This window comes from Sarcophilus harrisii, chromosome 5 (assembly GCF_902635505.1).
Source record: "Sarcophilus harrisii chromosome 5, mSarHar1.11, whole genome shotgun sequence".
Classification (NCBI taxonomy): domain Eukaryota; kingdom Metazoa; phylum Chordata; class Mammalia; order Dasyuromorphia; family Dasyuridae; genus Sarcophilus; species Sarcophilus harrisii.
This window is the reverse complement of record NC_045430.1, coordinates 80,324,197-80,351,900: the sequence shown is the minus strand read 5'-3', so window position 1 is coordinate 80,351,900 and position 27,704 is coordinate 80,324,197. Positions and strand designations below refer to the sequence as shown.

Below are 27,704 nucleotides of genomic sequence, written 5' to 3'. Positions count from 1 at the left end.
GGTCTGGGTTTAGCTTTCAACCTACAACCTGCCTTAACCATGATTGGCAAGTACTTTTACAAGAAAAGACCCGTTGCTAATGGATTGGCTATGGCTGGAAGCCCTGTATTCTTAAGTACACTGGCACCTTTCAATCAGTTTCTTTTCAATCGTTTTGGTTGGAAAGGGAGCTTCTTGATACTGGGGGGCCTTCTTTTGAACTGTTGTGTGGCTGGGTCACTCATGAGACCTGTTGGACCCAAACAAACTCCCCCTAAAAAAGATGTCGAGAAAGCAGCAGGAGATGCAAGTTTACAGAAAAAAAAGAAGAAATCAGCATGTGGAACTATCAATAAATATTTAGACCTGTCCCTTTTCAAACACAGAGGATTTTTGATTTACTTAACAGGAAATGTTATTATGTTTGTTGGTTTTTTTGCACCAATTGTATTTCTGGCACCATATGCAAAACACAAGGGAATTGATGAATATTCTGCAGCCTTCTTGTTGTCCATCCTGGCTTTTGTAGACATGTTTGCTCGGCCTTCCATGGGTCTATTGGCAAACACCAAGCTGATCCGGCCTCGTATCCAATATTTCTTTAGTTTTGCAGTCTTATATAACGGCATTTGTCATCTCTTGTGCCCTCTGGCAGAAAGCTATACAGGCCTGGTGGTCTATGCTGTATTTTTTGGCTTTTCCTTTGGTATGGTCAGTAGTGTACTCTTTGAAACCCTCATGGATCTTGTCGGTCCCGCGAGGTTTTCCAGTGCAGTGGGACTTGTGACTATCGTGGAATGCTGTCCTGTTCTGATTGGGCCTCCATTAGCAGGTAAGTTCATTTTTGGAAAACTTCAGAATAATGAGAAGGGAGATCCCTTCAACTTTCTCATTATATAGATGCACAAAATAAGCTTTAAAAAAATGGTAAATTGGTTAAAAACTCAAAAAAAGTTAAAAGCAGACTCAGGACTAGGATTATTCCTTCTGATTTCTAGTTCAATACCTTATTATAGCCTATTCCATAGTTGTATTCTTCTAAAGAAGAGAAACTTGACATTTTTATCCATGGCTATAGCCTTGCAGAAAAGTTCAAAAAAACACTTTGGGTCTAAAAATGATCTTAACAGTCTATGAATCATTTCAGTAACCTTTCTCTCACCAGCTACTGAATAATAAACACTGATAGCCTAAAGTTATCTGGTATTGTGATTAATGAGTATTACATTTTAGATTTTATTAAAATTCTTACTATAATCACTTTTCATACCAGCACAATTTCTTTTAGGCTCTATCCCTAATTCTTCTTAATTATATGTCTGTTTAACTATATCACTACTGATTACTTTTTTTGTCATTGTTCATCTTATTTTCAAATTTCCTATGTTATCCAATAGATTTAAAAATTTATACATTAGGGAAAAAAACCTTCTTATCCATGTGTTTCATTTTTGTACAATTAAAATTTTCTCTTTTGTTTTTTAAATTAACATCCATTGAATTCATTTGAAATTGAATGTATTATTAGAAACTATCAGTTGCATTTGGAGTTGGATTACCTGCATTGGAATTTGTCATCATTTTAATGAAGATTTTCACATGAGATTTATATATAACATGTACACATGGATATGTGCACAATTTCAGTAGAGCTGAGTAAAACTTATTGACATTTCCTTATTTGAGTTAACTTTAATACAAATTGGCATTTTAATTTTGAAATGTGCCTTTTAATCATAAGATATTCATTGAGGGGCGGGTAGATGGCCCAGTGGATAGAGTACCAACCCTTAAATCAGGACAACCTGAGTTCAAATCAGGACTCAAACACTTAACACTTCCTAACTGTGTGACCCTAGGCAAATCCCTTAACCCCAGTTGCTTCAAGGGAGGGAAAAAAAAAAAAAGATATGTTCATTGAATTCTTTTTCAAAAGGTACCATCCATTTACATGTGAGTTTAAATTACTCTGGGGCTCAAAGCATATTTATACATAATACATAAAAGTAAAAAAATTTCCTCAAATATTTTTCATATGATAAAGGCAAATGATTATATTAAACTAAACAAAATCAAATAGTTATAAAAAGTAAATCCTCATGTTTACTTTGAAATAACATCTTGTTTTAAATTCATATTTTAATTCTAAAGAGTATGTTATAGATGTTTATATATGAAGTTGGATGTTGTCATATCATAATTAGATTCAGATATTTGTGCTATTTTTCCACATCAATCTGTCTTTGTCTCTTTGTACCACTGTCCATGTTTCATTGATATTGGAGAAGGAAAGTTTTTATTGCACTTACTGTATCGTTCATCTTATGTCCATAAGTCAGATGGGTTAATTTAAACTGTCGCATACTTTTGTATTTTTTTTATCTCTGATCCAAATGACATTAAACGATAAATTAAAAATGTGTAAGAAACCAGGAACATCAAATAAATTAGGTTATCCAGACTTTAATTTCCTTCTTCTAGTATTCTAAGCTGTAGAAATTCCACTTTCTCTAAGTAATATGACCCTGATTAATTATAACCAATTGGTATAGCTCCCAAATACTCATCATTAACCTTATCTATCCTTAGCTATCACTCATATTTTTTATTAATTTTCTTCTTAATATGGGTTACATAACTCCCAAAATATCAGCCCCAAATGAAGTTAGTCTTGTTTGTTTGTTTGTTTCTTTTTTATGCAATGCCAAACAATTTATTTGACTCTAATGAAATGACTTTGTTGATTTAACATCATATAAATAGTCTTATCATCTGACTCAACAATGATGGAAATAGCAAAAAAACACATTTCAGTAGTCTTTCAGTTGAGATCTATGAATCCTTAAGAGATTCATGAATACATTTTAGGGAATCTATGAGTTTGGTTGGGAAAAAACATCCTCCTACTTTCCTTCCTTCCTCTCTTTCTTCCTTCCTTTCTTCCTCCCTCCCTCTTTTCTTTCTTCCCTCCCTTTCCTTCTCTCACTCTCCCCTCCCTCCCTCTTTCCTTTCCCTTCCTTCCTTCCTTCCTTCCTTCCTTCCTTCCTTCCTTCCTTCCTTCCTTCTTTCCTTCCTTCCTTCCTTCCTTCCTTCCTTCCTTCTTCTCTTATAACCATGGTTCCTTGAGCCTTCTTTCAATTGGTACTGATGAGTCAAATTGTGAATACCAGAAAAGAAACGAGAGATTCTCCTATGGGAACCAAAATCTATCAGAAAGTAATCACAAATTGTTGTTTTTTTCAGGTACAAAATCATAGATTCTTAACTTTTCTAAGAGAATTCAATGTTGATTCATCTATTCTTGGGGAAAAAAAAGATTTAAAAAAATTAATTACAATGTGTCCAATAATTAATAGCTCAGACTATTTATTTATTTATTTTTATTTAATAGCCTTTTATTTACAGGATATATGCATGGGTAACTTTACAGCATTAACAATTGCCAAACCTCTTTTGTACAATTAGCTTGTGAAGGAAATAAAAAATGAATGTGTGCATAAATATAGGGATTGGGAATTCAATGTAATGGTTTTTAGTCATCTCCCAGAGTTCTTTTTCTTGGCATAGCTGGTTCAGTTCATTACTGCTCCATTGGAAATGATTTGGTTGATCTCGTTGCTGAGGATGGCCTGGTCCATCAGAACTAGTCATCATATAGTATTGTTGTTGAAGTATATAATGATCTCCTGGCCCTGCTCATTTCACTCAGCATCAGTTCGTGTAAGTCTCTCCAGGCCTTTCAGTTCAGACTTTATTTAGACATCTAGGGGGGTGGTCCCACTATCCACTAAAGTGTTTTGTAATTGCCAGAAAGTTCCCTTCCCAATAGCCTTTACATCTTCCTAAAATACCTTCTTAGAAATTCCACCCATTCTGTCTAGTTTTGTCTCTAGGGCCAAACAGAACAAGCCTTTTTACCATTTAACAAGACTGCCTTTCAAAATTTAAATCTATGAATACTTCCCATGCTCTTTCCCCACCCACCCTAACACCAAGTATTCTAGTATTCTTATCTCCAGGCTGAACATCTTCAGTTCCTTCATCCAAATCTCATATAAGATGAACCTTTCACATCCTTAGAGGACTTCTTTTGGATAGGCTTCAGTTGTTAATCTCTTTCCTAAAATGAGGCACACATAACAGATACCTTTGCTGATAATTTAGTCATATCACACTGGCCTTTTCACCATAATAGCATGAGAGTTCTGTATTTCATCTCAAAAAATGCAATTGCATGCATTGGTTGCTTACTTTATAATCTATATCTATCCTATCCTATATATCTATCTATAGAGTATCAGGAAGACATTAATTCAAATCTGGTCTCAGACATTACTGGCAGTCCCTAAATATGTTTGCCTCAGTTGCTTCATCTGTAAAATAAATGGAGAAAGAAATGGCAAACCATTCCAATACTGTTGCCATAAAATAGGGTACAGAAAAGTGGACACAATTGAAAAAGACTTAACAATAATATCATCTATCTTCAATGTACAAAAATCTATATGTATAAAATTACTGTCATCATTACCACTGCTATTATTATTATTAGTGAATCTCTAAGAAACATTGAAAAAGGTAGTTCCAAAGAGGATACTATATTAGTTAAGCTATATTTCATCAAAGTCCCCACCTCTTTTTAACCTGTGTTTTTCCCTATTTCAAAACAGTTTTCAGAGCAAAATCTTTTTCATTTGTCAGTTCTTCAATTTACTACATCTTTTTCTCCATCCTCTGTAAATCACAGTCATGCAAGATGGAGTGGAAAGGCCACACACATATTTGAACACATTTAAAATTATTGTTATATTATCATTAGAGTCCAAATCAATGAAGAAGAAATTAGGAGAATACAGGAAGGAGGACAGAACCACTAAAACACAATAGGTTGAATTGAATAATGATCCCTGTTGTCAGTTATGGTAATGCCTTACTGATCTATGGTTAGCATGATATAGCTTAATTATTATTCATTATGATAATCATAGAAGAAAAAAGGAAAAAAGTAATATGATCAATAAACATAAATCTAAATATATGTTATATATTTGTGTATTATATATATATATATATATATATATATATATATATATATATATATAATATGTGTGTAATATGTTCCATTAATATTGCACCTAAGGTTGGAAAACCAAATATTTTCTTCCAAGTTTTATTTGGCTGGCCAGAGTCATGCAAAGCAAATCTGAACTGTGTTAGTCTATCAGATCAAAATGCCACTTAACCTAGAGGGTAGGGATGGAAATTTCTTACAAGACTTAAGACACTTAATATAGCATTTAAGAATCTTCTTATTTAAGAAAAACAAAAGGGTAGAAAGGGGGAGAGACTTTGAAAATACCTATATATAATAAATTTTATTTCCTATGAATATAATCTAATTTATGTAGAGTATATTTGCTCTGTTAATGAATATGTATGAATTAAAAAGATTTGTACATTAAAGTATCATCCTTTTTTAGTATTCATTCAAATGGAATATATCCATATAAAGAATGTTCCAAAATGTATAGTGCAATTTTGAACTATTAAAGCTTTAAAACTACACTAAAATTTATGGGATACCCTGCATTTATAACTGTAAAAAGTTTGGATTTTAAAATGTTACAATTTTCCAGTTGGCCTTTATCTAATCTCACACATATTCTTTGTATTTCAGGTAAACTGGTGGATGATACTGGAGAATATAAGTACTTGTATTTTTGCTGCGGAGTGATTGTGACTATAGCTAGCATATGGCTGTTTGTTGGCAATGCAATCAACTATAAGATGTTGGCAAAAGAAAAAATGTTAGAAGAGGAAAAGCAGAAAAAGCTAAACTATGCTGATGCCAAGGAAGTGGAGCCTTTGACCAATCATGAAAATGATGAAATTTCTGTCAGAGCTACCAAAGCACTTGATGATCCTTCAGAAAGAGAAACGAATATTTAATGAGAATTATCACTCAGATATCAGTGTTTCCAACTTCCTTTAAAATACAGGGCAGATATTTTTGTTGTAATACTCAGCCATACTTGTTGATAGAGATAGAATTTTGTCCAGTGACAAGATTCTAATTGGTTTGTTATCAAAGACTATTTTTTTCTTTTTGTGATTTTGGTGGTGGTGAGATTTTTTTTTGTTGTTGTTGTTATTGAGTTACAAATATACGAAGGAGTCCAGCCTTATCTATGACTCTGAACTCTGTGGGTAGGATATTAATTTAAAGTCTTCCAATGACAAGTGAACTTGGTCACAAATATAGAAATAAATTCTCATTACTACATCATCTGCTTCATGTGCTACATGAAAATATGTCTGAACCCTCAGGATGATACTTATTCCTATGGATCTCTCTCCTCCACAGTTTTTTTTTTTTTTTTTTTTTTAAGTGCATAACATAAAAGAATAGGAATGACTAAGGGATGGGGGAGACTGCTACAAAGAGTACTGAGGATAAAGCCAACCACAGATCTATGTACAACGCAACCAATAACATAATATTTGTAGGATTTTTGTTTGTTTTTAAAAGTATAATATGCCCAGGGGGACAAAATGGATGTATTATTTTTGCTTTATTCTTTACAGTATAAATGTTAAAATCAGGAGATGAAATCAATAATTCTTTATTCTAAATACAATTAATAATTAACTAAATAATAGTGTGTGTCTATGTGTATGGGTGTGTGTATACACACACATATATCACATATATGTGTATAGTAGTCTTTGTGAAAAATAATGAAATTAACATGCTAAAACAATTACTTTTGGGCCCATATGATTAATCCAAATGTTTTTAATGCCAGTTGATTATGACATAAAAAAACATATCTTTTCATTTTTAATCATTAAAATGACCCAAATAAAGTAATCAAAAAAGATAGGTAGGGTAGGAATGAGCTAAAGAAATATATTTAAAATAGATTTAGGTCTATAATGGCAAGAAATAAGAAGAATTTCTGTTGAATATATTAATAACCTCAGGTTAAAATTTAATTTTTATTTTCTGATGAGTCTATTGATATCATATAGTATAATCACCTGGCACTCTTGTTGACAGAACTTCCTTAAGGCCAAATTCTGACTTTCCCCACAGCTCAAGGAATTTCCCCATAGCCATCAGACTTAGATAGCTTATGCAGGCAATTGAGTAATATAGTGTCAGGTTGGGTTCTGACCATTTCAGTTGTCACATTTTGATTTTATAGTCCCCGCATGGAATATAAAGATGAGAACCTTGTGTTGTTGTTATTCACATTTAGGGATTGGTTTCTCATCTTTGAATCCTTGTAAGATTTCTGAAAATCTATAACACTATTTTAAAGAAAATTAGATATTAAGCTTGTTGTTTAAAAGTCTCTAAAATTAAAAAAAATAAATCAGGAAAACTATTAATAATCTGTCCATTTCGGTTATAAATATTAACTTCTGTAGATCTGAAATTTAGTTTAATATTATAGTTAATAAAATATTTTATGCTTTCTTATTGGGATAAAATCACCTTACTGATGTCAAATAGTTTCCTCCCCTTTCTTTCTTGCACTTAGGGAATGTGGTTATTCTGATAGACAATAGGAAAACACCTACATATAAATCCTTTTGAAATAGTGAACAGGGAGGATGTGATTCATAAAATATTTATGTACTGTTTATGCAAGATACTTTTACATCTTCTTTATGAAGATATGTGAAATTTCACATTTAGTTTAACTTTCACTTTAAAAAATAACATGTAAGAAGTGTTAGCATACAAAAGAATATTTAAGTTAAGTAAAGCAAGATGTGCCAATATCACAACTAAACAAATCAGGGAAAATTCGGCAAGTATGAAAGCGTATTTAAGTGAGTTGTGTCTGATCCTGATATTCAATTTAGCTATTTTCATATATTTATATTTTTATATTCTACTCTGGTTTGTCATAACAGGTACAGAATCACAAATTATCTTTCCCCTTTCTAGACTTAAACATCTATGCTGTAAACAAAAACCTCATTTGTTCTTAATCTCTGAAGACATATGATTAAAATAATATGGATCTCAAGCCCCATATATAGGAGCTAAAAACCCCAAGATAGGCTATTCTTGTCTTTTTCCATCATCTGGAAGTGGCCTCTGTTGCAATGACCTGAATTTTCATTGTTCCCTTTTTCTCTCACCCATGAGAGGGGAAACTTTTTATAATTTGCTCCTACTGATCAGTTTCTACTTAAACCCACACACTGTCTTAAGTCATTAGTTTCTGGTTCCTACCACTATTTTTATTTTTAAATGTTTTCAAAAAATTAGAAATGGAATAGAACTATTGTCCATCTGATGGGCTTGCAAAAACACACTTGCACTGCCCAACCGTACAAATATGCACATATAATCCCCATTCACAATTGTAATGAGGATTAAAACTGAACACACTTGAAATGGTGGTTTAGACATACCCACTGGGGCCAGACCTGTATTAGGACAGCCCAATAAGGATAGCCTTATTCCATAAGGATTTGATTAATTTTATTTGATTTATAGTCTAGTTATTCTATTAGAATCTGAGCAAGGTGAAAGAAGAATGTAAGCCAAGGGTATTCATCACAATATGTCTCATGAGGGGGCATATGGAAGAGTTTTTGTGACTGAACCAATATATTGGCCATATTTTTCCCCTATTTTGAAATTGTCAATTTTTAACTCTGCAGAATAGTATGTGAAATGAATCTACTTTGAGTCCTATTTTAACATTTATTCTGTCAGTTTCTGATGCTAAGAACAAAAGGTCATAAACCAGAAAAATTAATGGTTTCTGTTTATGCCATACCTCTTTGCATCACATAGGAGAATTATTTGATCTGGAATTTCCAGAGTTGCTATGGAAAAGTTTCTTTTTTTTTCTTTTCTTTTTTTTTTAGAAGTCTGGGAAAACTGAGAGAATTGAGTTCCTTATTTATATTTTTAGAAACAACACATTTACCACACACAAACCTTCCCTTAAAGATAAGTTGTCTTTTTATTGCACAAAAATGGCACAAATGAACTACTGTCAACTGAATAACAGTACAAGAAATTTGTGTCTTTTTATAAGGTTGCACTGATCAATTCATTGGGCATACTGCTGCCCAATCCTTTTTGTGACCCACAGCACAAATTTGAGACAGATATTCAAAATTGTAGTTTGGAAAGAAATGTCTTTTCCCTCTGTCTGCTTAAAGCTACTTGGTTCACAGATTTTACCTCAGTATCATGTTCTTTCTGAGCCTAGGTACCCATATACCTGACTTTAAATTTCTTCAAAATAGTGATCTATTTAAGTTTGTAATGTTAGAAGAATCACAGTTTCAACCCCTTTTACCTATGTATATCTGAATAAGCAACATTGCTTTAATGAAACTATGTAAAATATCATGAGAATTTAAGTATAGAAAAAATTTAAGGCAATTTCCCTTTTTAAAAAAATATAATTTCTTTAGGAAAGTCAAGAACAAAATCTCAGAACAGTTATAAGAAAAATAATATAAAAATTGATCATAGCATTGGGCTCACTGCATTAGACATTATAGCTGAGTACGAAGAGAATTTCGGCCTTATGTGGACCAAACCACAGGGCATCTAAACCTAGTGTTAAAATTGAATGAAAGCTATTTAATTACACAACAAGAGTGATTAGCAAATATGTGCCCCAAATGCTCCACTATTCTGCTATAATTTATAGTATGATTTTTACTTAGAAGTTTGCTGTAAATTAGATTTGCTGCAGCCCAAATACATCATTTCTAATTGTGAGCGTTTCTAGGAAATGCAAATGTTCCTGCCCTAATCTCCAAATAATGCTAACGATGGAAAAATTGTCATGTCATTTTTTATGTAACTCCTTTTTCCTCTTTAATAACAATGACTTGTATTTATATAACCCAAACATCATATATATTTCCCTGGGGCTGGATTTAGAAGAAAATGTTATTTTTATGATTATCTAATTTTCCATATTAATGGCAAATAGCTTATTAGCTGTTTGTTGTGATGCAAAAAAAAAAAAAAAAAAAAAACTACTCATTAAAAAATGTTATCTTCTATGCCAAGTTGTACTCTTAAGCTCTATGTTTGATACTCTTTCCAGCAACAATCACAATAGAAAAAGAATATATTATCTAGGCAATTTAATTAATTTCTCTGGTATACATGAGTTTTCAATAGTTGTGCATAATTTATCCCTTATACTACAGCTCAGTTTTCATGTTCTTTGGACTGTATATGTGTTTTGTTTTGTTTTAATTTGCTTCACTGAAATTGAAATTTTCATTTACTTTTATCTTGTTAACTTTATGTAAATGTTGGAGTTTAAACGATACCTTAGAAACGATTCAGTCCTGCATCCCCCCTATAATTTTCACATGAGAAAGACTCAAGCTTAGATTTATGATGTGATCTGCCTAAATGTAATATAGCTAACTTAATGAAAGACTCAGGACTAGAACTCCCAATGTCTGAGTCTGTTTTCCTAATACTCCATCTTATCTATTAAAAAAGTGGCTTTGTCCCTCTTCATGCTTTAAACTACTACTAAAGTGTTTAAAATAATGTTCTACTGCTTGTCTATTCATAGGATTTATTGTTGTTTCTATTACTGTATTCTCTTCAAACTAATAGAGAGTTTTAATACTTAGGGTCAGAAAATCACCTAGAAAAGTAAATAATGCAGTGAATATTTATTAAGCACATGCTATATGCAGAATAATATATTAAGGAATGATTACATGTAGTAATTTCTCTGAGACATGGGGTAGTTCAATTTCAATTCTATTTCATTCAGCAAATTTTTATTAAATTCTCAGTATATGTCAGCTGCTGCGTTAAACTCTGGGGCTGCCAAGACAAAAATGAACGCAGGATTTGTTAAGAAAGTTGTTTTCTATTTGGTGATAACCATAAAATTGTGTGCTGAAGTAATATTTGTGCATTACGTACAAAATTTCAAGTACCAAAGAGACAGTGGTATATCCACACAGTAACCTCTTCCCTCCCTTCTAATTTTCTTTCATCTTTCAGTTTTTTTTTTGTTTTGTTCTGTTTTGATTTTAACATTCAGATCGAAATGGTCTCCTTCTTTGACAGTTCTTTGGACTTTGAGTTAGCTCTAATTGTTAGGAAATAATTCCTTACACTGAATCTAAGTCAGTCTTATTACTACTTCCACTCATTGTCTCCAGTTCTGTCTTCTACAGTTAAACAGAACAAGTCTTAATCACTTGTCCCCAGGATAACCCTTCAAATCTTTGAAAACAGTTATCATTATCTTTAAAGTATTTCCAGAGGAAGAAAATATTTTCTAGGACCCACAATTTTTCTATTCATATGTACTATAGAATTCTTAAAAATTCATATAAAGAGATTACCTCTAGTTAAATCACCTGGGGGGTGGGGGGTAGAGAGAAGGAACTCTCACATGTGATAAAAACTCAGCTAATAATTAACAAGCTTTTGCATGAATATGCTTTTCTCTAAAGATATGTTGTAACAATTCACTATTTTTTATATAGCTAAAATAAGTTTACCTCAATGAACACATTCTCTCTCTGTATACATACATATTTTTTCTTTACTATTAAAGTTGGGAAGCCACAATTTTCAAAAAAGGGATTTACATTTGTGATAGTAGCTTTTTTTTTTTTTTTGTTTTTCCATGACCAACATTCTCTTTCTACTTAAAAATCATAAATGTTAGCATTTAATGATAAATGTTATTTTCATCATCTGGAGCTTCTTTAGAAGCAGTAAAACATTCTTAACATGCATAATATTTCATGCTGTTTGAGATGAACAAAACACAATTCTGGAAAGAAACTCTATTTGGTAAACTGATGACTTCCTTAGAAGAGGGCATTTATTTTATTAATTCATATATAGGTTGTCACTAAATAAAGATTACACTCTTAGCATGAGTTCTTTAGAAGGGAAAAAATATTTAAACCTACTCTAAACAAAATATTGGTTCAAAGTCTCATTCATATTTTTATAAAAAAAAAAAAAGCAAAAAATCTATATTTAGACTAATGTAATTTCATTAAGTGAGCATTTTCCTTCAAACGGTGAATTGTGTGTTCTGAGACAATCCCTAACCACAATCCTTAAACTATTGCTCTATGGCCTATTTTTCTTTTTCTGTCTCATCTTCTCTTTCTCTATCTTATTATTATGTCTGTTTCTGGCATTCAGAGAACCAGATCAGTTAATACAGTAGAAGCTCATCACCAAAGCAATAGGTATTTTTCAGGATAAGGAATAATTTACCTGTTTATGTGCAAGGAGCTGAGAATGCTTTAGAAATAAGAATTAGGACCAGTTTCTTTTCTTATGTTATGCAGTTATATAAAGACAGATAAAATGGTGAATGGAAGATGTTCTGATAAAAACAGAAGCCAAACTTTTTTTCTTTGACTTTTTTTAGTTCCCTCAGATAAAATGGATGGTGTCCCTAAATAGATAGGTAAACTGGCCAGCAAAACTTACAACTATAGTGCATTTAATATATCAACAATTTTAATTTTTGGTTCACATTCAGAAATGTTGTACCTATAGTATGATATCCATAGGAAATTTATTCAAAGTAGGTAGCTCAGTCTATTCAAATATGTGTATCATATCTAGATTGAGAACAATCAAACAAAATATGGTTATTAAAAATCTAGGTAATCTTCCAACATAAATTAATACCTTATCTCTTAAGGAGTTGTTGGGCTCTATTAGTTGTTATACTGAGGTTTTCTAGTATACATTCAATTCCAAAGGGATAACCATTTTTTCCCAGATAAAGGGGAATCCCTGAATTACAACCTGGATGTCTAGAGATAAGAAAAAATTACAACATGTGTGTTATTTGAGAGTTCTCAAAAATTTCACATGGTGAGGTAATCCCAACAATCAGTCATTTAACTTCAGGTATAATAAGTTCATGTTTCTTAATTTCTTTACCTAGTATATTTTAGTGAAATGTCTGCTTAAAGGTTCCCAATATGTTTTTTTTAATGTGATTTAAAACAAAATTAAAAATAGAAAAGAATGAGAATGATTTTGCTAAAAGTTTTAATAGGGAAAAAATAGTCGTGTTTTTCTGTGTATGAACTTGCTCAGTGAATAATGTTCACCATCAGGTCTAGGCTTGTTCTTAAGATCTAAGAATGAATGTAATAAAGGTGAAGTTGAGGGCTAAAGAAAAAAAAAAAACGTAATTGTGAAAGAGGTCACTTAAATTAGCCTTAAATCTTCATTACTTACTAATTATTTGTCATTATCATACCTGCCTTAATTTTCCAGTCTTTAACTTCCTTCTTAGGTCAAAGCCTAACTGGTAATTTCCAAAGGTTAAAAAAAATGTTGAATTTTAAGTTAACTAGTCCTTATGGGAAGGATATCTACTCCCAGCTTCCTGACAGGTTCTTTATAGTGAAGCTTCCCCACTTTGTCCTTGAGGTAGCTTGCTATAGAGGTAAGGGCATGAGGTCTGGGGTCACAAAATCTGAGTTCAAATGCTAACTTTACTATTTGCTGTCTGTGTAATTTCCTTATCTGTAAAATTGAAAGAATTAGACTAAGATTTCTCTGTTATTTCCAGCCCTTGGTCTATAATGATCTTTATCTTCCATGGAGAAAAATGTGATTGAAAAATCATTCCTTTTTTTTTTTGAGCAAAGTAGAAAAGTAGCTATCATTAGAAAGATTACTTTTACAATGTATTGTTCATTCTGATGAAATACCTGCTTTCTTTAGTGATACAATCAAGTTTGGTTTAGTGGAAAGACTATTGAAGTTGGAGTACAAAAACATGGCCTCTAGTCCCTGCTCTTCTTTGCACATAGTAGGTATTCTATGAATCTTAGTTATTTTTATAATTATTGTTATCTTGTCTTGGACAAATTACATCATCTCTGTGATTTAGTCTCTGCTTTATAAAATGAAGAAAACAATTTAGACTATCTCAAGAATGGAATGCTGATATGAACAAAAAAGTTGACTTTATGGTTCTTAAACGATAGAGTCCATTTTTTTTATTATAGCTTTTTATTTACAAGATATATGCATGGGTAATTTTTTAGCGTTGACAATTGCAAAACCTTTTGTTCCAATTTTTCCCCTCATTCCCCCCACCCCCTCCCCCAGATGGCAAGTAGACCAATACATGTTAAATATGTTAAAGTACATGTTAAATACAATATATGTACATATATCCATACAGTTATTTTGCTGCACAAGAAGAATCGGATTTTGAAGTAATGTACAATTAACCTGTGAAGGAAATCAAAAATTCAGGCAGCTAAAAATAGTGGAACTGGGAATGCTATATAGTGGTTCACACTCATTTCCCAGAGTTCTTTTGCTGGGTGTAGCTGGTTCTATTCATTATTGAACAAATAGAACTGATTTGGTTCATCTCATTGTTGAAGAGAGCCACGTCCATCAGAATTGATCATCATATAGTATTGTTGTTGAAGTATATAATGAAAATGATAGAGTTCTTAACAAAACTTAACCAAAAAATTCTTAACAAAAATATTTTCAATTAACATTTTATATTCATATATTACCAAAAATCTGTGTGTATGTTATTGATATGTATACATATATAATTATATGTATGTGTGTAAAACTAAAAGGTCTACCCTCAAGGTAAATAAATGAGGCATTACTTAATTCACTTTAAGAATAGTCTTTATGAGGCAAACATTTACAATTCAATAAATAATTATGAAGGAACATATGAAGTTTTGTTCTTATGAACAAATGTTATTAAGTTTTGTTCTAGGGACAAGACATTGTGCTAGGCAATGGGAGAAAAAAATAAAAATAACAAAGACAAAACCCTCAATTCTTAAGAATTTTGTAGTCTAATTTGGGAATATACAGACATTATTATACCAGATCAAATTTGATAAGAGGAGACAAAGTTATGTAATAATATGTAGTTACACATAGTGTGTTTTTGTGTGTGTGTTTGTGTGTGTATACACAGACATATATTGGAAAAAATTTTATTTGGGCTTAGATGTTTTCATTTCTCACTGATAATTTGTTAATATCATTCGTGCCTTAATTTTCACATTTTCCATGATTATACCAAATAGCAACCATTCTTGTATAGTGGCTCATCTACTTTGTTCAGAAAGAAAGCACCCTTCTGTTCTGATTTGTTAGGAAAAGGGAATTGCTAAAGACAGACATGAAAATGGTATTGAATAGTAGCATGTTAACCAGATGTAAGTGCAGAAGGGTGGCCTCAGAATTAAAACTAGTTGTAAAGATTTGCTTCCTGCCTTAACCTTTCATCCTGGGGAAAGTGAAAGGAACAATCCTTATCCATTATTATTTACCATAGGATTTAATCTGAAAGGGATTGTTTATTCATGTTTAAATAGAAATATCTCCTCAGCACAACAGAGAATGATTATTTTAAACCAAATCTTGTTAAAGAATTTCCAGGAAAGGTCACCCTTCAGCATTAAGGAACATATGCCTCAATACCATTGACCCCATGCTTTTCTTCCATAAACATTTCCTGTCACATAGAAATGAATCGAAGGTCCCTAATTCATTATTATTTTACCACAAGAAACTCCTTAGCAATAACAGATATATAGCTAACAAATGGGGTGGGGGAAAGAGAAGATCAGATTTAGAATGTTCTTTCTAGTTATTTTTTCTACATTGAATTATTCTTAAAGATTGTATCCAAGTAATTTAATCAAATACAGATAACTTTTATTGCTGGAGTTTTTCCAACAGCTTAATTGCTCTTCATTGAGAAATTGATCATATGGTCATGTGATCAATCAATTTCATTTGAATAAAATAGCCAGAAATACTGTTTTGCTAGGAAAGTGACCTAGAATTAATCAAGTTATGTAGATTCACCTGATCTGTCATGGATTTTTACCCTTTAAAATTCTTTTTTTTTTTCCCAAGTAAATGATCAGAGTAGCTTATGTCTCTTTTACCTTCAAGGTCTATTGTAGTTTATGATAGAAATAAAAGCTCTCTTTTTGCTTCTACCTTCCTACAGCTGAATGTATTTTAAGTCCTCATTATTTGTATCATTGGGGAAATATATTTTTATTTGTTTCTAGAATTTTTATATGTACATAGTAGGATCTGCATTTAGTAAATAAAACATGAAAATGATCTGCCAAAAAATGAGAAAATGAATTTTTATAATAACATATTTTATTATTTAACTAAAAGTATTGCCATTTTATTTCTATTAGGAATACACTTCATTCATAGAACTACAATGTCATATATCACTGGTCTCTTGTTATATACATCATTCTGTTCAACATGTCCTAAACTTCTCACTTGTATATTGAAAAGAACATCACCCATGATGATGTGGAAAGACTTGAGTCCTAGTCCTGATTCAGTTGTGGCACTTATTGGCTGTGTGACCTTGAACAAATTTCTGAATTTCTCTGAGGCTGTTCATCTGGAAAATGAGATTAATAATGTTTGCACTACTTATTTCACAAGGTTATTGAGAGAAGAGTATGTTATAAACTATAAAGTACTATCTAAATATATTGTTATATATTCCTAAGCAATCTTTTCCTTGAGCAATTATTGTAAGATTATTGTACCTTTGCTCACTGAACTTATCTTGCTGTACAACAATGTGTGAACATCACTGATATTTTAGAAAACCACATTTATTTAACATAGCTACTGAAGTTTACTCTATGTTCACTTTGAAACTGTGTATGGTTTGGCCACTGTTAAGACTAACGACAGACTGAATGTCTTTCAAGACTAGTGCAGCCTAGCTAAATTCAGAGATGTGTTCATCATTGGATGGTTGGCTATAAGCGGTATTCTTTTCTTCCAATACAATTCACTAAGAACAAAGCAGGAAAGTGTTATATCTGTGTTCATGAAGGCAATATCCACACTGATGAAATCATGAGTCCCCAAAAATATGGGCAGAAAGTGTATGTTCTGCATGTAATTTGCAATGTCTTTTCAGATGCCTTTAGAAAATATCAATAGTATTCTATTAATGCAGGCAGGAGATACACTAGGGAAATTGTGTGGTCAATTTCCAAAGTAGGACATAACTAGCATTTATAAGACTTCCTCTACTTCTTAGTTTATACTCTACTTTGAAATTCCTCATTTCTTTATCCTGTCAGCCAGATGTGCTATGCAAATATTGAAATATGAAGTGGCTATGCTTGATAATACATTTTGAATTACTGCTAATTTTATTGGCTAAATTTTGAGTGCTTTATTTTAGCTTACCATAGAGAAATTTTGACAATCATTTATCTAAGGGTGCTACTCATTTTTCCCAAATCTTGACTTTAATAGTAAACTTCTGCAAAAATTTATTTTTGTAATGTACTAAGCCTATTGCCTTGTCTTTTTTGCATATTGTTAACACTGTATATGTTTTTTTTTGCATACTATTGTATTGTATTTCAATGATTTTTTCCCTGATTGCTTATTAAATCCTATTGCAAGCCTGTATTGATTTAAAATGGCAAGTTTATGCATATATATTTATATACTAAGACAATAATCTCTTAGGTTATTCAATTAAAATAAAAATAATAAATAAAAACCCCACATTAAATTTCTGAAATGAAGTCAGTACTGTCTTTTTCTGAAAGACCATTAAATAGAAATTTTTGATATACTATATCATTTAAGAATGCTTCATGTAAGGATATTTCTCTTTTGTCTCAATCAGTCCAGTTCAGTATCAGAAAGATATTTCCATTTTCTGCATATACATACCCATATACTTATATGCATGCATATATATTAAATGCTTGATTTGGTCTCATGGTTTGGGTAAAAACAACAATCTGGATTCATGAATTTTATAGAAAATTAGTACTCTGGAAGCTGCTACAAACAAGTGATTTATTATTATGTATTGTAGCCAAAAATTAAATACACACACACACATACACAATATGCCATTTATGACAGAAAGGTTCATCTCTGTGTACACAAACTAACCCAGAATGAGGAAGAAGAGAAATATATAAGGGAAAAAACAATCAAAATTGGGATTTCAGTATTAAGAACGAGTTTGGTGGAGGTGCTACATATGAGAGGGGGACATTCTTAATTATACCCAGATATGGTGAAGTTCTCAGGGTTACTTATTCATACCATGTTTGGGTAATCTTCAGATAGAAGATTCTTTTAGAACCAGAAACTAGGAAAGGGTCTGATTTGACTAATGCATCAATGGGATTATGATTCAGATTCTTTCAGTCAGTCAGGAATTTTCTCCAATCAGGAGATTTGAACATTTATTGCTTGAAACAGTTAAAGTAAGGAGAGTAGAAAAATATAAAATTGTCTTTGCCTATATGCTTTATGGGATCACCTACCTTAAATGACTCCCTGGTAGAGTCTATCATAACTGTAACATCAAAAGAATATATAGGTTACAATTATAATGTGTTTAAAAATATACACTTTGAGGTAGAAGTGATTTTAGTAATAATGTAATTTTGGTTACTGTTAAACTTGAAAGCTACAAAAAAGTTACTGAGTCATTCCCAAGAATATGGCATTTTTGTTAAATATATGCTCTATATCTATTGATGTCAACCTTTTCATAAATAAAGGTATTCACTCATAGGGAATTCATGAAGAAGATAAATTGTTTTTTGTGTTTTTTTTTTTCTTTTTTGCTGAGGCAATTGGGGTTAAGTGACTTGTTCAGAGTCACACAGCCAGGAAGGGTTACATGTCTGAGGCCAGATTTGAACTCAGGTTCTCCTGACTTCAGGGCTGGTGCTCTACCCACTTTGCTACCTAGATGCCCCAAGAAGGTAAATTGTTAAACCACATATCCCTCAGTTACTTGTACAGTGACTATATACAAGTTTAGAATATATACTCAATTCACCATAGTAACATACACCTGTACAAAATTAATATAATTTATTTACCTAATCAACATTTCTTAAGTTACTAGCATTTTAGGAAAATTAATTTGAAGTCTGTAACTTTAATGTTATCTACAGAGTTCATTTATTTCAGCAGTCCCTACTCTAAATCAAATATATTCCTTAACAATTGTAAAGTACAATAAACTTAAGGTAAAAAAAAAAGAATGAATATTTGAGACTTATAAGGAGTTAAGTGGCACAGTGAATAGAGTGCCAGACCCGGAATCCGGAAGACTTTTTGAGTTCAAAACTGACTTCAGACACGAATTATGTGACCTGAGCAAGTTACTTAATTCTGTTTGCCTCAGCTTCCTCATATATCAAATGAACTGGAGAAGGAAATGACAAGCTACTTGAGTATCTTTGCCAAGAAAACCCCACATGTGGTCATGAAGAGTTGGACACTTCTAATAAATAATTTAACAACAATTGTTATTTGTCCTAAGTGTGAAATGATGCTATCATGATGGTAGCATCTTTATTTATTTATTTCTCATTTATGTTCAAGAATGCTAAAATGTTGGTACCAGTTCTCTCATTCGTGTGTTGAAATACTTATAAAGGAGAGCAGTGTTCCTGCTCTCCTTTATAAGTATTTCAACATTTTTTAGTTATTTTTTTTTATTTTTTAGTAAACTTGTTCAATGGTCTAACATCAGACTTATCCTGAAATATTTAGCAGAAGATAAAACAGAGACATGGTTTTCATGCTGGTTAAAATTATGGAGCATACTTCTGACTCAGTCATCTATTTGCATAAGGGTCCTTGGCTCCCTATACATTAGACTATTTGTCAAATACCTTCAATCTTACCTGTTGCTGATTCTGGCTACAACTGCTGGATGTATGGATGTATTCAGAGTAAAAAATTTTGAAACCAGAAGGAAAAATACTTTTATCCCTATCATTTTCAGGAGTTCATACTGCATACTTCAAATGTAATATTCAGTGTTTACCACATATTCTAATACTTGATTATGTAATACTCTTTTCTCCAATTCTATTATAAAGAGATGTGTTATCACTTTAACTAGATGACAGCTCTCGATTAGTGCATATAATTAATCCCCTGAATGTGTTACATTATTCTAGTTTACACTATAGCTTTCATTGGATGGAACCAATTATTATATTATATGATAATGACTTCAAAATATTCAGATTTGAATATAATCTACCACTTTATGGGAAGTGTTATTGTACTAATTAATGGTTAACTGCATAATTTATTTGAGGTCAACATTTTTTTGTTCTCTTGTATATCTGATGGAACACTTGGCTTCTATGATGCTTTGAAGAATATTCTTCAGAAAAAGCCTTATCTTCCCTGGATACTCACTTGCTGAAGGGGGCATCATTTCATAATTTTTGCACAAAGTTTTTCTCATGAAGACTAAACAATTATTTTAAAAATTGTAAATAATATATTTTGCATATAAATTTAAGATTTGTAAAGTATTATATATGATAACAAATTTAAAACGGAAATGAATATTAGAGGTCATCAGATTCATATCTTGAATAAGAAGCTTCTTAGCTGTGTGACCATGCACAAGTCTCTTAACCTCTCAATCTCAGTTTCCTTACCTGCAAAATTGAAATAATATTAATACTCAACTTAAAGCATTATTATAAGGATCAATTGAGATCACATTTAAATACTTTAAAAACTATATAAATTAAATTAAGATGTATACTCATTAATATAGTTAAAATATTTTGTTATATATGTGTATATATATATTATTATAATATTTAAATACTAATAATGATGGTGGTCAATGTCTAACTCCTTCATTTTATACATTAGGAAACATGCTCTTTTTAGCACATAGTGATTAGATAATATGCCCTGGATTACAAAGCTAGTGCCTAAGGTGGGATATATGATAAATCAATTCAAAAACATTTAAAATTAGTGCAACATGGTACATAAATCTCTGGCCTCAGGAAAGAGACAAACTGATACAGTTCCCCACAGGCAATTCTCTAATACTATAAAATAAATAAATTGCTATTCTACATTGGGTGAAGTAGATTCATAATCAGGAAGCTCCCTGTATATTTGAAATCACATATCTAGACTAAAAATAATAATGAAGATGATAATAACAATAATAACAAATACAGCACATCATCATATATGGATCATTGTGACTATAGTGGAGTGTGAGACAAAAAAATTTAGATAAAAAAGTATCAACTCTCAGGATAGAATTCAGTAAGTCTAATTGGGGAAAAAAGACATACACCAATCAATGATTCTAGTATAAAATAACAAATGAAAAATAATTTAGAAACATGAAAGCAAATTTATTAGAATTTGTGGGAGAAACAAGATTGTTTCCTGAAAGATCAGGCAATTAAGTTGTTTTGAAATATAGGTAGGAATTAAACAAGAATAATTTCTTCCCTCTCAACAGAGTATTCCCATATACTCTACTATAAGCTCTGTTAAAGTTGGAACTTCATGGTATCTGCAGAAATAATTTCTTCCTCTCTTAGTCCACTAGCACAGTGTTATGCATAAGGTGGGTACTTAAAAGTAAACCAGGAGGGGAGAGAACCCAACAAAAATAATAAGAGTAAATCCCATTCCTAGACAGCAACATGGACAAAGAATAAAGAGGGTATGTTTTAAGGAGAGAAAATGTAGTCAATATTGAATTTTAAAAGTAAAAAGTAGAAGTTAAAAAGCCTGTTAGGAGATTAAGGAAACTGTGTCTAGGTGAGTAATTTTTAAAGTCTGTGCTAAATTTGTGACCATTGAGATAGAAAGGAATGGATATGGATATGAGGGTTTCTTATGTAGATTATGACAAATTTGATATCACACAAACTTGAAGGAAATTGAAAAGTCAAAGAATATTCCAAACAACTACCATGCTAATAGTTAGGGCTTTTCCTCTACCTACTGAGTCAGCAAACTTCCCCAAAAGTGAAAAACATTTTTACCTTTTAGAAAGCCACATTATAACATATTTCAAAGTCTCACACATAAAAAGACTAAGAGAAAGAGTGTCACCATAAAAAAAGTCAAGTTGGTGTAAGAGCTTTTGCTTTTGGAAATGCTTAAAGTAATGTGCCACTGGGGCATTTGAGTCGATGCAGACTGAACATAGATCATTGGATTTTTTGATTAAGACATCATTATTGAAAAGTTTCAGTAAAGTATCTGATATTGAATTTAGATTGCAGGGGAAAGAAGAGAGTGTGTTGTGAGGAAGAGGAGGTATAAACAATTTGTCTAAATTTGACAGAGAACTTCCCTCAAGGTGATTTGTAGAGATGGTTAAATCCCTTTTCATTGTGCTAACTCCTTTTCTAATTCTTCTAATCCCAATCCTAATTCCCATAGTGCTAACCCCACTCAACACATCAAAAAATAAATCAAATCAAATCAAAACAAAAAAAAATCTTAGAAACTTCTAAGTTAAATTAATAGAAAATTACAACAAGGAAAAAGAAGGAAGTTCTCGTGAGAAGAAAACAAAGTAACTGAGGAAATAAGTAAGGAAAGAAAACCTTTGTCTAAAATGAAGAAATGCCTCAAGTGAAAGAATGACAGACCTGTCCAGAAATGAATAGTTTTGCATTTAGTAAAACTTGAATTTCAGCAGTCACCATAAAATCCTGAAAGTAGTTGTAAAGCCTACTGAAAGAATTGAAGGAAAATATAAGAATAGAAAATTAGATCTTTTCATCAAAAAATCTGAAAGGCTCATTAATTAGAACTGAATCAGAGTAAAGCAGGGGACATGCCAGAAAAGAAAAATGATGGAGAAGATGGAACTAAAAATTTTCATTGATAGGACAAAAATTATTCGAGTAAAGTAAAAAAGGCAGAACAATTGGAAGAACATTTTAACATTATAAAGTTTTATATATGTGGAAGTAACAGTGCAGAAAGATAATCTAAGAATCATTAGATTTCTAATATATGATGAGCCAAAACAAATGAATTACATATTTTAAGGAATCATTGAAGAAAATTGGTTAGAAGCATCCAAAGAGTAAAGAATCTAGAGTAAAGTACTGAGTAATAGAACAAAGTTCTGTTCAACACCATTAGAGCAGAGTCCACGTTCTTTGCCTTCCTTCAAGAATGTTATGATCAGAGCTTCCAGGTCAAAAAGGAAATTTAGAAATTAATCAGGAACACAGTTAATGTACCTGAGAAAAATATTCAGGATCACCTAGAACAAATCATCAAAAACTATAAAGGAAGAAGAAGCAACTGCAGCAGTGGTTAATCAGCACTCTGATTCCTAAAAATAATTTATTCTGCAAAGAAATTTGCATAAATATATAAATGATTGATATTATTTCCGCAAAGACAAGTGATTAAATTATATAAATGTGAGTGGAGAAATAAAGACAATAAACACTTGAGAGGGGGGAAGATGTTCAGATTCCCTCAAAATTAAGGAAGTGAGAATTTAAAAAATCTTTGGATATCACTACACATATTATATTAAAAGAGAAGATGAAATATGGGAAAACTGGTTATTGAAAGGAATATGGTAGATAAACATTTTACTTTATTACTGTTTTTAATTGAGTTATGAATTGTCTTATTATTCTCATTCTCAAAAATCATTAGTAGTTATAACAGAAAAGTTCCTACATATTTCACACTCTTTGATGCAGAATTGTCTTTACTTGGGTAAGCTCATAAAAGATAGCAAAAATGGAAAAATTCAAATGTTCAAAAGTGTTTTAAAAAATCAATATTTATGATTCTAATAAAGTAGAAAAATGTATACCCAGAAATTAGGTAATGACTAAAGGAATTATGATGTATAAATATAAGGGAATATTACTATGATTTAAGGAATAGCAAATATGAAATATTCATAGAAACACAAGGAAGATTAATACTACATAATAGAGGCTGAAGAAAAAAAAGCCAAAAGAGGAAAATGCACAGTGGTCATAATAGGTCAGAATAGATAGACAAGAAAATTCTGATCATATTCAATGACTAACAGTGTAATTTTAAAGAAATTAAGAATATTTTTCTCATTTCTATTACAGTTTTGTGTAACATACTTTCCCCCTCTCTTTATTATGAATAAACACCATTCAGTTAATCAACAAACATTTATTAAGTGCCCAAGACATAGTAATCTCAATAATACCGTGCTAAGCTTTAAGCGGATCAAAGATAAAACAAAAATAATTCCTGCCTCCACGGAGACTACGTTATAATGGGAGAGAGAATATATACATAAATCAATATATGCAACATAAATACAGAACAAATGGAAAGCAGCCTTAGAGTGGAAGCCACTAGCAGCTAAAGGGAATGGAAAAGGCTTTCTGCAGCAAGTGGTATTTATGTTGAGATAAGGGTTCCTTGAGATTCAGCTTAAGAAAAAGATTACAAGCATAGAGGTTAGCCAATGAAAAGGAACAGAAGTGGAAAATGAAGCATTATATGCAAAGAGTAACAAAAAGTTCCAACACTGCTGTATCATACATACCATTTATAGAGAAGAGAAATATGTTAAAAGATTTAGAATCCCTTCCTTGTTTCTATAAAGAGAAATGGGATGAGGGAAAGCTTCAAAATAAGCTCAGTTTAGAAATATTAGTTTTTAAGTTCCTTTCTGTCCTCCCCTATTATGTGATCCAATGTTTTATACCATGTATTCATTCAGATAGCAATTTTTATATTTAGAAAAATGCATCATATAAGTACTTATAGCAAATAAACCGAATTTAAAGACAACATGAAATCCTCTAGGTTAAACAATGCCATTTCACCAAAAATGAAGAATAGAGAGGATGAGTTCATTAAGTTCTAGTTACAACAATAAAAAAAAAAAAAAAAACAACAACAAACAAAAATCTTTTAAGGTTCTCTCCAGGTGCCTATTTCTTTAAATGGGTCAGTGAACCAAGCAAAGCAAAGCTTTGCTTATGATTCAGGGGTAGTATTGCCTTTAATTTGCAATTAGTTGCTGTTGGAATTTGTGATGGTAACTCTCCCAATTTCCATTGACTTTTTTTTCCCTCAAAAGCTCAAAAAAATCTAAGGCATATCCTTATCCAATGCCCAAGCTTCTATCTTATATGATCTTTCAGTCTCTTCTCCAAGCTAACAATTTAGATAGATCATACACAAACATACACACAGATCTCTCTCTCTCTCTCTCTTTCTCTCTCTCCCTCCTTTCCCCCTGTTTCTCTTTCTTGGTCTTCCTCTCCTTCCCTTTTTCTGTGTTTCTCTCCTTCCCTTCCTCCCACCCCCCTTCTTTTCTTTCCTCCTTCCCTCCCTTTTCCTATTTCTCTCCCTCTTTTCTCTCTATCTCTTTGTCCCTTTATTAGCCAATATCTTCTTCCCAAAAGCATCCTACAAATGGAAATAAGAAGATTCTAGAATAAGAATTGTCAATATAAGCAGAGTAGATATTTGGTAGAAAATATAATTGGGAATAATTGGGGCTTAATGTTGTTAGAAGCATGTCTACAAAACACTAAGGAATTACAAATTATACATAGCACCAGAAAAACCCTAACCCTCCCCTTGTCATCTCCTCTACTGCTTACACTGACCCAGTAAGATCATACACCATCTGTCAGTCATCTTGTATCAGTAAGTGGAAAACCAGTAGCAACTGAATAGCAAAGAAATTATTGCCTTGAAACAGATTTCCAGCAACAAGTGCTTTGAGGGATTTCAGAAAGTATATGAGCATGACAGTGTAGAACTTAAAGGCAAAATGAAATTTGGAATCTACTTACCACCAAAGGCAGAAACTGGAAAATGTCCTGTACTTTACTGGCTGTCTGGTTTAATTTGCACAGAACAAAATTTTATCACAAAAGCTAGTTATCACTAAGGTGCAGCAGAATATGGCCTCATTGTGGTTGCACCAGACACCAGTCCACGTAGTTGCAATGTTAAAGAAGAAGATGATAGCTGGGATTTTGGTACTGGTACTGGTTTCTATGTAAATGCCACTGAAGAATCTTGGAAAACCAACTATAGGATGTACTCATATAACAGATGAGCTGTCCAAGCTGATAAATGCCAATTTTCCAGCTGACCCTCAGAAGATATCTATTTTTGGACATTCTATGGGAGGCCATTTATATAAATCATGAACATGGGTCAGTCAGTTGTTACAGCTGCTGTCCAGTATATTCCTGGATTTTGTGGTCTGGAGTCAGAATCTGGGTGACTATCACCAGGTTGCTTATTAGGATTCTGTATGAGTAAACCTGATGCTACTACTTCTCCTGGGTGATAAGTCACACATTGTCTCCCTGTATTAGTGACTGGGATATTATCTACACATAATGTGTATTGAAATAACCTGATCAGAACTATGCTTTAATGAAATTCTAAAATACTTTGGTCAAAAATTATTAAGTAGTCTAAAGTGCTTTTATTTATATGTTATGGTTATTGATATTTATCATATTAAAATTAGTATTCAAATTTTAAATTTGCTAATTCAACTTAAAATAATAAATCCATTATAAGTTAAGAAATGATAAATTATGAAAATGATTATATTTTAAAAGAAATAAATTTAATAAAAAGAATCACAATATTTTACATGTTTGTAAAACTCTCAGGTCCAGTTTAAAAGAAGATATGTACTCTCCAATTTGCTGGTTCAAAGAATCTGTTGCAAAATCTTTTTTTTTAATTGAAATATGTGAAAAAAATCCAGCCACCCACATATATGTTGTTGGAAGAGAGAGGTTTGTTAGATAGGCTTTTCAGATAATTGTGACATTCTTCTTGTATACTATACCAAACCTCAACACATTTTTAAAAGATTAACTGCAATTTGGAATATGGAACCATATCAATCAATTTTTCATACATTTACATTAGAATACACTCATTTCTTCTGCACTTTGAATGAATCTTTTATGTATGCATAATTTTGGAATGTCATACATAGGTCATTTGAAAAAAAAAATGGGTTCACTGAGTCATGCAGCTCTTTTAAATGTTGACAGATTTCTTTATATGACAACCAAAAAACCATCCCGAAAACAACAGTTGTATTCATTTACATCACCAGTAATCTCAATAAAAAATCCTATTAGGTATTGGAAAGCTGTCCAAATCACAGTAGTGGACACAGATTTGTAATTTTATTATTTAATTTTTACTTAAAAACTTAAATTTTATTATTGGCAACAAGTAGGTTTTTTTTCTTTGAAGTGTCAATCTCACTTCATTCATTTTTTTTTTTTTGAGAAAATGACCGCCAAACACCAAAGTATGAATAATTGTAGTTTTCTCTCAAGTTTTCTTTCAAGAAAAAATGGTATTTCATGAGGAAAACACAAACAACAACAACAATAGCGACAAAAAAACAATGAGTTCAGCTGTTTTTCTTTGGGACAACCACTATAGGAGAAGTAGAAACATTCTTTGGGTATCTCTCTTTTTGTAATGTACTCAAGTTAAGATCTAAATGATTATTTTATTGCTTTATAGAAGACATTCTTAAGTGCAACTGGCCTTTATTCATTTATTTATTTGTTGTGAGTTCATAACAATTAAGATCTACTTGTACTGGTTTTTTCCATTGGCTTAATTTATGCTAAAACACCAGCAGTTTTAACCACCATTGCTTTTGCAATCATCACTGCAAATGTCACCACTGTTGTTCCAGGATAAACTATGAGATTCAAAAAAGTTATTCAACATTTGAGTATTTCAGCACAACTTGTGTTTGTTGCCAATATTCACTTGGCAAGATCTTTTTTTAGTGTGCTTATACAGAATGAATATAAGCAAGATGGAAAGTTCAGTC

The 27,704-nt window shown here is 31.6% G+C and overlaps 1 protein-coding gene across 12 annotated transcripts in view; it reads left to right on the top strand.

The window, feature by feature from the left end:
• SLC16A7 (solute carrier family 16 member 7) overlaps positions 1 to 11,989 on the top strand; it is a 220,122-nt gene extending 208,133 nt beyond the window's left edge. For all 12 annotated transcript variants that reach the window (XM_031940994.1, XM_031940992.1, XM_031940986.1 and 9 more), the window contains 2 exons: positions 2 to 811; positions 5,657 to 11,989. In XM_031940994.1, the coding sequence (XP_031796854.1) occupies positions 2 to 811; positions 5,657 to 5,928 (1,082 nt within the window). In that variant the 3' untranslated portion in view covers positions 5,929 to 11,989. The remainder of the gene's footprint in view (position 1; positions 812 to 5,656) is intronic.
• Positions 11,990 to 27,704: the final 15,715 nt, after the last annotated feature.